The sequence below is a fragment of the Vicia villosa genome, linkage group LG5, assembly GCF_029867415.1.
Source record: "Vicia villosa cultivar HV-30 ecotype Madison, WI linkage group LG5, Vvil1.0, whole genome shotgun sequence".
Classification (NCBI taxonomy): Eukaryota; Viridiplantae; Streptophyta; class Magnoliopsida; order Fabales; family Fabaceae; genus Vicia; species Vicia villosa.
The window spans coordinates 127,300,938-127,310,883 of record NC_081184.1 but is presented as its reverse complement, the minus strand read 5'-3'; the positions used below and the strand labels follow the sequence as shown (position 1 = coordinate 127,310,883).

Below are 9,946 nucleotides of genomic sequence, written 5' to 3'. Positions count from 1 at the left end.
GTGTAAATACGTCATTTATGAATGAACAATTATATTATATTTAAATCTATTTACACCTAGCCGGTTTCGTCCCTTTTTGGAGAAAGCTCATTTGCCAACTGAGCCAACCCTTTGAGGTTAGTTATATTTCATTTTCAGTCATAATATTGCAAATACTATAAAATCATACACATAAATATCATATTTTAACTAAGTCAAAATATTTTTAATATTAACCAAAAAGTATACAAAATCATGTGCATTCATAATATTTCAAGTACTATAAAATCATATACATAAAAATTATATTTTAACTAAGTCATAACACTTTCTTCATATATAATTTTACGCCATACTTGACGGTTAGCTTCGGTGTTCTCTAGTCCAATTGAATCCAACCGCTTTCCACATGTAGCATTGGATTCATCCATGGCCAAAATACCACGCCCTGGAGAAGCAATTGCTTTCCACAATTCGATCCGGAGGAAGACCTTCTACATTCGTGTACACCGACTTCATCTTCTCAAGCAAAATCTACAAAATTATTCATTATATAGCAATTCAGAGCCACACAACAAACCTCTAATTTCTTAAAAAATGTTAAAAAATGTTTTTTGCCGCAGCACTGAAAGCTTCTCTATATGGGATCTGAGGGTTCGCTGCTTTGATGCGCTGTATCTCCTCTCTGTCATACAAAACACGGTCAGATCAAATTTCATTTCTCATAAATTGCACATTATATAACTATATAATTATATATAGTTATATACTATATGCTATAGAAACAAAAATAAACAGTGTATAGAAACAAAAATAAACAGTGTAAGAGAATGTAACAGTGCTACAATCTAGTAGTTGTAGTTGGTTAAGTATAGTTTCAGCAAAATCACCTTAATTGAAATGAAGAGATAACCTGCTTTGGTCATTCCGATGCCACTGTCAATGATGGAGAGTGTCCTATTGGCTTTGTCAGGCACAAGCCTAATGAAAAGTTCAGGTTATCCAGTTTGCTTTTATCGGTCAAACTCTCAAAACGAATTTTATCCAAAGCCTGTTGCACCAAAAACCGTTATTGACAATTGAATTACATAAAGTTCATGAAAATTATTTTTAGTTTCCTTCACAATAATGTTGTTAAACATTAGAATTATTTTCCAATGTACGCAAGTTTTAATGCTGTTTAAGTTTTATTGTTAAACAGTAGGAACAATTGCTAAGTATGGAACATGTTTTAAGAATTCTAAGACTTTTGACATTACATCTTCTACACCACTAGATTCTACTCCATCATCTATTGCAAAGCCAGCTCCTAGTAGCAAAATTAGGTTCCATGGTAACTTTTTGCATTCATTCCAATTCATTAGTTTTTCTCCACTTTGCTTCATGTTTGGGATTATGAATAATAACACTGCTGCCAAAACCTACATTGCAAGACATTTTCATATTTATGACTAGAAATTTTAGTCCAAAGTTCAGACACGTTTTTAGGCTTTGTTTAGATTGATGTGACTGAACTATTGCTTTTGCAAAAACAAAATACTAAGGATTTCTTCTAGAAACAATGTCATAGTGGTTGAACTTAAACAGGGAGAAGCTGAACAGTATTTCTAGGAGTGAAAAGATATGAAATTCCTATTTTACTTTCTCTCTATTAACTTAATAGATAGATATTAACACAGGCAGACTATTATTAGGCCTGTAAAATATAATATAGGTAAGGGCAGGAGTCGGTGAGGGAAACTACGGTTATCATCTATTTAGCGCACGTTGTAGAGATAGCAATTATGATTATTCATATAGGTTAATTGAACTACTCAGTTGTAAGGAGACGTTCTCCTTGGACAGCCGTCATGAGATAATCATTATCTTCAGAGTTGTTCCTTATTTTCTATTTTGATGCGTAATTGTTGTGTTGAACTATAATTATCAAAAGAATGTGTTTTAATTTTGGGTTCTAATTACTTTTAAGATGTTAGATTCAGAAAGAAACTGAATGATATGTCATAATAAACTTTAATTCCCATATACTGATTCTGCTCACTAGTCTTCCAATCATGATAGAAGAATTTAAACTGTTGACATGTTGCAAAGTGTTAGGCCACACTCTCCTATATTTAGAACTCTTCACTTGTTTTGTTTAATCTCACAAACAATGTCCCATTTGTTTTGATAAATAAATAAATAATGGGTTGTTCCTCCACTTTTCCAGCACTACCAGAAACTTCGCCTTTAGTGACCGAATTAGTGACCAAAAAAGATTAAAAATCGGTCACTATTCAATTTAGTGACCGATAAAGCAACCATTAAATTTCAGTCGAAAAAGTGCTAGTCGCTAACCTTTAGCGACGGAATCAGTGACTGATATTTGGCGACCGAACTTGTGACTGTATCAGTGACCGATTTTTGAGACGGAAATTGTGACCAATTCTCATTTAATAAGAAATTTAGAATATTTCAATAGCATCCAAAATGGTAACTAAATCGGTCTCTAATATTTTATTTATAAAAAATAAAAAAATAACTAAAATTGCCTTCCAAACATTTCAAATATTTTTCTATCTTTTCTAAAAATAATTCATAATAATAAAAATTTAAATGCATTAAACATTTTACTATATTTTAACAAAATAAAAATAACACAATAATACTAAATTTTTAAATAAAAAATAACATGAATATTGAAAAGTTTAACTCAGTACTCAAAAAAATTTACAAAATATATCTATAGTCTGAGAAAGAAAGCAGTGTAACATTCAATGTCTTAAAAGAGGTCCTACGAGAAATATAAAAGGCGGACTCCGTTTCAAATGCTTTTATTGACAAGTCTTGTAAGCTTTTTCTTTATTTTTATCTTTATCTACCATCTGCACTAGGTAAAAAATAGAATTAGAATGATTTATAGTATAAAAAACAATGATAAATTATAGTAATAAATTCATCACAACAACTGAAAATAAATATTAGCATTTGTTTCATACCATTTGGAAACAATCAACAAAATGCTCTCCAAAAAAATTACAAAAATTAATGTTCCAAGTGTTATCCCCATAATCTTAGATTTGGAGAATAGAAGCAAAAAACGTTGGAGTACATATAATTATTTGTAAGTTGAACAAACCTTATACATAAACTGCTTAGCCTATATAAATTTGTATTGAAGGCAACATGTCTAAGTCTAAGCATCCATGATAAGTCACACAAGGAAAAGAAACATAACAAATTACATATATGAAAGTACCCTATGCTATAGAAGTAGTTGAAGTTAATTTCCTCGATTTTCGCATCAAATTTTGACAATCATACAACCGAACATAATTGTTTAAGAGCTTTCTCACTTAACAAATTAAATGATAATCAATATGAATAAACCAGGGGATATAACATATAAACATAGTTGAAAATATTGAGACAAAACAAAGTTAAACTTCTAAAATATACAGTGAAGCACATTGTAATTCATATAATTTGTAATTCATATGATGATCTAACATAAAAATTCAACAACATGCCAAAATAACCCCATCACAATGATTAAGGCTATGTAAAAATAAAAAGAATTTACCGTTTTGACGATCGCATCTTTCCAATCAAGTAAATTATAACTTCTAAATGTGTTGGGGTTGCATGTGTCATTTAGAAAACCAGAACATCATACTCTATAGCATAAAATATCACCATCAAATTCATGTAAGTTTAACATCTATTCATGATTACACATGTCTTTGTATATACTTAAAATAAAATTAGAACAATAAGAGATAGGATTATCTTGATAAATATTATACTACGATGAGGATGGAGCAACCAAAGGTTCAAATGGTTTGGTTAAAGGTGTTACTTATGAACTTGAAGGCACTAGACTATAAATAAAATATGGACTATAAATAAGATGGTGGTGCACTATATCTCACCTATCAATGATTTTGAGGAAGACCACCAACAATCTGTGTCCCATTGGAATACAGTCCTAGTATCTCTAGTATGTAGCCATCCCTTTATCAATCAATGCATTTGTTAAAAGACATCAAATTGCATTTGCCAAAAATATAAGACAGTAAAAGACAGTAGTTTGGAACAGTCAATTGTATTCTAAATGGTTGAATCAAAGCTATGGTATATATGATCTCCATAGTACCTGTCATCGACCCCGACGCAAGGCTGTTGCTCTGTGTGAAATGAAAACAGAGTCCGCATAATTAAAATTGAAAAGTTCAATAATTTCATTAATATGTATGCATCAACCAAAAAAGAATGAACAAAGTGCTTCAATTCTCCGATTCACCATCCTAAAACACCAAGACATTTATTTCATCATCCCTAAAATCAAAGCCAAATTAGAATTTGAGAAAATGAAAGATTAGGGTTTCATTTTTTTACCCTTTCCAGTTTTGAAACATAAACTCCTAACGTTATAGAAGAAATGGAAGGAAGATATAATAGAAACAATATAAAACATGAAGAAGTGGGAAGAAATGACGAGTATTAGTTGGAGATTCTCTTACCGTGGTGGAAGAAATAAGAAGGCAATGTTCTGACCTGAATAGAATGAGGAATAATCACCTTGACAAGCTGATTGAAGAAATGAAGCATAAAAACAAAACAAAAAATGCACATAGAAGAAAGGAGTGAGAGGATTGAATGTTTTGCAGTTACCTGACGGTGAACGAGAGCTTGAACGATGAAGAACGGAGGAGGAGTAAACGAGATCTTGTTTTGTTGTTCACGGTTTAAGAACGCCGGCGCTAGGGTTTTTGAGAAGCATTTTGGAGTAAGAAAATGGAAACTGTAAAAGTAATAAGGGTTTTCAAGTCTTATCATTTTTTGAAATCATTTTTTAATAAAATAAAATTTATAAAAGTGAAATTATGAGAATCGAACGGTGTATTTATTGACAACAACAAATGCAACCAAACACTAGAAACATATAAACTCAATTGTTAAATCTTCAGTAAAACTTATTTTATTAATAACTAAAAAATAAAGGATAATACTAATTTATTTAATAAATGAAAACATAATACAGGAAGATTATTAGTGACCGAAATATCGGTCTCTGAGTATTTATATTAAATTAACTTTAATTTTTGGAGGATAAAAATTTGGTCACAAAATCGGTGGCTAATTTCAGTCGCTAAATCAATGGCTAAATTTCTTTGTGACCAATTTAACAACGTCTAAAATTTTATCTATAGTTTGTTAAATTTCGGTGGCTATTTTGGTCGCTATAGTGACCGAAATTTTTCGGTCACTATTTCGGTCACTGAAAGCGAAAATTCTAGTAGTGCAGCAATTTTTCTAGACATAAAGATTTTGGTAGGACAAGGAGGCCAGATGTTTGTGGAACTTACAGTTCTTTTGTTGATTTAGGTGGAACCAGTTAACCAAATACCCCTATTTTTCAGTATATATATTTATCCAATGACACAATAAAGATATTATGACACATTTTCAAGATATTTATCCAATAAGAGAGCCAGAGTTGGAAAGAGTGTTAAAGTGGGTGTTCCTAGCACTACTCTAAAACATTGACTAAATCATAAGAAAATCATAAACAGTTTTAAAGGACCAACAGTGAAACATTAAGCAAACACGTACCCTTTGAGGATTCATGCCAGCAGCAGCAACATATAGATCAAGCTTCCCAATTGCAATGCCAATTCCTTGAACACCAAGATCTCCAAGTCCCAGAATTCTGCTCCCATCGGTAACTACAATAATATCGACCTGAAAAGCATCAAATGAGATGTCCCCATTTGACACTTCGATAAGTTGGTATACATCAAAATATTATCAAATGAAGCACATAGGTCATAAACAATTTAAAAACATAACAAATGCTAGTGTTTAATCTTCTAAGTACAAGTTAATGAGCAGGAGACTGATTTGTATCCATACAGACAACTATGATACTCCAAATCAAACACAAAGTAGAAATTTAAATCCAAATAAGAGCATGTCTAATGCCAAAGTTACAACTAAAAAAAAATTAGAAACCCACTAACACGGGACTTAGAAGAAACTACATCTGTCTTTCAAGACATTTGCACCAATCCTATAGATTACAGATATCCCCAATGACCAAATCATTTAACAGCTACAAATACCAATGTACCTGAAGAAAATCGCTAAGATCAAGGTCCCCGCTGGGGCATTGACCACCAACATTCCACGTTGCAGCGAAAACTCTGATTAAAATCACAAGCAAATATCCAAAGTATTTGAAATGATGAATGAAATCAAGATTGAGCATTCAGAGATTACTCTCCAAATTTCTTTTACTTACTTTTCAACTTCAGGCCCTTAAATAAACAAAGTAACATCTAGAAAACCAAAGACTATTCAGAAAACCAAAAACAAAGGAACTACATTTTAAGAAAGTTCTGAAATACAAAAGCTAATACAGTGTTGATAGAAAAAGAAATCATATTATCAAAATACTCCAAATGTTATTCAAACCAATAAATAAGATCAGGAAATACCTTCTTTTGCAAGAGCTTCTTCCAATTGAAGTCAACATTCTCATTCAATTCCCATCCAAAATTTCTAGCATCCTATGATTAAACCACAGTAAGGTTAGTTAAATCGTCAAACACAAGTTAACTACAAATGATGATCTCACAAGCACTTAGAATATTGTAATAATCATGAACTAGCACCAGTAAGAATATCAAGAAAAAACGAATACACCGTAAATATAATATTGATTTCAATTGCATCACATACTTAATGAGAACTTGAACTAAATACTGTAACTACATTACATCATATCTAATCTAATAACATAAATTTTATAAAGTTTATGTTCGAGATAAAAACAAAAAATAAAAATCAATCAAGAGTTTCAAATAGCTAATCCGATGATGGTATAGAGCCTGAGTGGTCTATACTTGATTTTTTTTGTGCAAATATTCTCAATAAGGAAAGTTAAGTATTAGTAAAAAGGTAAGAGGGTCTATGCACTGTTAATGTTTCAAGCTCAAAGGGCTCTTAATTGAGGTGGAATATTAAAATAAAGTATAAAAATAATTTAAGTTTCTTCACCTAACAGCTTAAGCTTGCTTTTGTAATAGTTAGAAGCTTTCGTAAGTTACAAGTCCATTATAAATACTTAGTTTCTTACTTTTCCTTATCTTGAAAGATCTTTTGTATAAATATCTTGAACATGTAAGTCATTCAATCTAAATTATTCAAGCTGGTATCTACACCTAGGTTCCAAAATCCTAGCTCCTATTCTTTGGGGTAGGCCACCGTCAAGCTAAACCTAGTAGCTTTTGGTTTGATTGTCGTCGGGTCTCAACGATCACAGTAGCAGCCACCAGAGCGCCACTGCCAGAACTTCAGACACGCGCCAAAAGTAACCTTAAACTGAAAATGTGGAGGGGGAGGAGTTAGTCAGAGACAGAGGTTTCAGTCTGTTATGTAGAGGAAGAAGGAATAATGAGGTAAGCTGAGTTTCTTATTAGACATAGTGAGTCTAGATTGTATACTCTGGCTTGGGAGACTTTGCCCTTTTCTTTCTTTTCTTGTACTAGTTCATTTCCTTTAGAAATTCTAATACACAAAACAGAATTTTGATAAGTTCCTATCAAGATAGGACAATCACAAAGCTAAAGTATCCATTAGAACTACAAAAAGAAACAGGACAGTGAGGGCAACAAGGCTGCGCAGCCCCTTTGTATACAGGTATGTATGCTCCCTGAAAACTACCTTGGTAGCACACATATACAAACTAAGAACATAATAATATCCCAAAACAAATTTTGGTGCAATGACACTCGATAAAATGCATTCATTACGCTCTACGGAAATGAATCAAAAATACTGAAGTGGGCAAAGCACAACAATCACTCAATATCCAGTAACTAATCCATGTTACTAGTTATTACTAAGAAACTCAATAATTAATCATTACCTCAAGGTCACCTCCATAAGTAGCTCCATAGACCAAAATCTTTTTGGGAACACAAACACGAATAACACACCTTTGAAATCAATAAATAAATAACGCATATCATTAATTAAGATATTTCTGGGCAGGGTAGAGCAAGAAGGACAAACAGACAAAACAAAAAACTGAACAATAATGTCATACATCCAGTTACTTTATCGCACTACTCTTGGGCAAAAAAAAAACGACATAAAGTCGGAAAAACAAACGATGCTGATGGAATACAAATCTGAATTATTGTAAAAAGATTTTATAGATGATAAATTTTACTGATAAACAGATCTACAGTATATAGAATTATAATTCAAGTAACAGAAAAAAACTTTACAATGATTATAATTACAATAAAACTAAATCAGATATACAAGAGAGCAATCTAAAACCTAAATAAGATATAAAACAAGAAGAATAAAAAGAACAAAATATAATATGCTGGGTTTAGAAAATCAAGATATAGTAACTAAGAACCGGGTATAGGAAATAACAAACTAGAAGCAAAGGCCGGTAAAGGCAATTGATTTAGAACTAATAATATTACATGGGAACTGTCACAGACAAACAACCACTATATTCTGAATACCAAGGCAAATAAAAATTTGGTGGAGAAATTTGCATAAGGTCTGAACGAACTTACGTGCCACCGACTCCTCCAATTGTTTCCGAGCTAATAGGATGAAAAGGAAGCTCACAAATCCCAACCTTCAGACACAGTATGTGGAAAATAATTAGATGAGAACAAATAAACCTTACAACAACAACCAAGCCTTATTGGCTTATCCTACTAATGTAGAATCGGCTAGATTGATTGAAAAACAGCATTATGTTTTGTCATATATCATAACTAAAAATTAACCTCTAAATTATTAAATATCATAATCACCTTTTATATATTTCGTAACAAACAGACCCTTAATCTCGATGTATTTTTCAATAGTTTCTTTAACAAACTATGAGAAAATAAAATAAGTAACTGATATTCCCACGAGATTAGCATGAATAATAAGCAAAAAAAAATTGTCACAAATTAATCGACATATTAAGGGTCTGTTTGAACAAACAACTTATTTTGCAGCTTGTGGCATAAACACTTTTTATATAAGCGCTTATGAATAAGCCATTTTTTAACACAAGATAAAATAAAGTCAAATTGTTTCTGTATAATCTTATAAGTTCTTTAAGATAAGCTATCCTAATAGCTTAATAAGAAAATGAATCAAAATATCTTATGGACATGCAATAAGCTCTTTTCATAAGCCTCTTAAAAAGTGTCACGAGCGCTTACTTCAAATAAACCCATCTAAACAGATCCTAATCATCAAAAAGAAAAAGAAAAAGAAAAAGATTCGAATGAGAATGAAGTTACGAACCTTCGCTCCAAAATTAGATGAAAATCTAGTAGCACGAACACCGCCACTACCAGCACCAATAATAAACAAATCAAAGTCATAATCCTTCCCTTCTTCTTCACAACGAAAAATTGATATGTTAATTCTCTCTCTTCTTCGTCCCGATTTGGTGTGCAATGATTTTAGATGCTTCCTCCATTTTTGTGTGCTAGATTGTTCACAGAGCTGAAAAATGGGTTTGGTGAAATGTTTGCGATGGATTTGGGGAAAGAATTTTAATATATTTTCTTCATCTAATAAATTTAAACCCATTAATATTCCCTCCTTAATTTGATAATATTCATAATATTCACAATATTCACTTAACTAGTTATTAACAATAATATTTTGGGTTATAAAAAAAAAAATTTTTTTTTAAGCCTATTTAAATTTACGCCCGATTTTTAATTTAATGGGAGTAATTGAGATTTAAATATAATAATATTTTTAATTTACACCCTTTTTTAAAAAATAGGGTGTATATTTTCACATGATCAATCATAAACTTACACTTTATTTACAAAAGTACCACCATGTTTCTTATTTACACCCGTTTTTAGTATATCGGGTGTAAATTTTAAAATTATATTGTTCATTTTGCACTAGTGTGAGAAGCGTAGATGGCGTGCGCCTC

At 31.4% G+C, this 9,946-nt stretch overlaps 2 protein-coding genes and 1 long non-coding RNA gene across 11 annotated transcripts; all 3 read right to left on the bottom strand.

Annotated features, from left to right (window-relative positions):
* Positions 1-282: 282 nt before the first annotated feature.
* LOC131602428 (uncharacterized) lies at positions 283-6,375 on the bottom strand. Of its 2 annotated transcripts, XR_009284088.1 has the most exons (4): positions 6,092-6,375; positions 5,575-5,738; positions 870-1,030; positions 283-664 (listed from the first exon to the last, which is right to left on the bottom strand). It is a non-coding gene; the product is annotated as an uncharacterized LOC131602428 (long non-coding RNA). The 2 variants fall into 2 exon arrangements; XR_009284087.1 differs by lacking the exon at positions 6,092-6,375 and having other exon boundaries at positions 5,575-5,879.
* On the bottom strand, positions 1,101-4,800 carry LOC131602424 (uncharacterized). Of its 8 annotated transcripts, none has more exons than XR_009284081.1 (6): positions 4,633-4,800; positions 4,482-4,515; positions 4,115-4,296; positions 3,891-3,972; positions 3,542-3,635; positions 1,101-2,843 (listed from the first exon to the last, which is right to left on the bottom strand). XR_009284081.1 is itself a non-coding variant. In XM_058874530.1 (5 exons), the coding sequence occupies exons 1-4, from the start codon at positions 4,795-4,797 to the stop codon at positions 3,894-3,896; spliced, it is 342 nt and encodes a 113-aa protein (XP_058730513.1). In that variant the 5' UTR covers positions 4,798-4,800; the 3' UTR covers positions 1,101-2,843; positions 3,891-3,893. The 8 variants fall into 8 exon arrangements, 2 of the variants coding, with proteins under 2 accessions (XP_058730513.1, XP_058730514.1); XR_009284085.1 differs by having other exon boundaries at positions 4,115-4,145; XR_009284084.1 differs by lacking the exon at positions 3,542-3,635 and having other exon boundaries at positions 4,115-4,265; positions 4,482-4,548.
* A 50-nt stretch (positions 6,376-6,425) lies between the features above and the next one.
* Positions 6,426-9,585, bottom strand: LOC131605387 (glutathione reductase, cytosolic-like). The gene is made up of 4 exons (XM_058877748.1): positions 9,295-9,585; positions 8,562-8,626; positions 7,892-7,961; positions 6,426-6,530 (listed from the first exon to the last, which is right to left on the bottom strand). Exons 1-4 carry the CDS (start codon positions 9,583-9,585, stop codon positions 6,426-6,428), a joined length of 531 nt encoding a protein of 176 aa, XP_058733731.1.
* Between the last annotated feature and the right edge of the window lie 361 nt (positions 9,586-9,946).

Bases quoted from the DNA above. Each gene is read 5' to 3' on its own strand.
- LOC131602424 (XM_058874530.1), bottom strand. From the start codon at position 4,797: ATGATAAGACTTGAAAACCCTTATTACTTTTACAGTTTCCATTTTCTT. The intron at 4,549-4,632 runs GTAACTGCAAAA...TTCTTCAATCAG, and splicing joins AAGCTCTCGTTCACCGTCAG to CTTGTCAAGGTGATTATTCC. The intron at 4,146-4,481 runs GTAAGAGAATCT...CATTTCACACAG, and splicing joins TTCTTATTTCTTCCACCACG to AGCAACAGCCTTGCGTCGGG.
- LOC131605387 (XM_058877748.1), bottom strand. From the start codon at position 9,585: ATGGGTTTAAATTTATTAGATGAAGAAAATATATTAAAATTCTTTCCC. The intron at 8,627-9,294 runs GTTCGTAACTTC...CTGTGTCTGAAG, and splicing joins CATCTAATTTTGGAGCGAAG to GTTGGGATTTGTGAGCTTCC. The intron at 6,531-7,891 runs GTAATGATTAAT...GTTTAATCATAG, and splicing joins CTTATGGAGGTGACCTTGAG to GATGCTAGAAATTTTGGATG.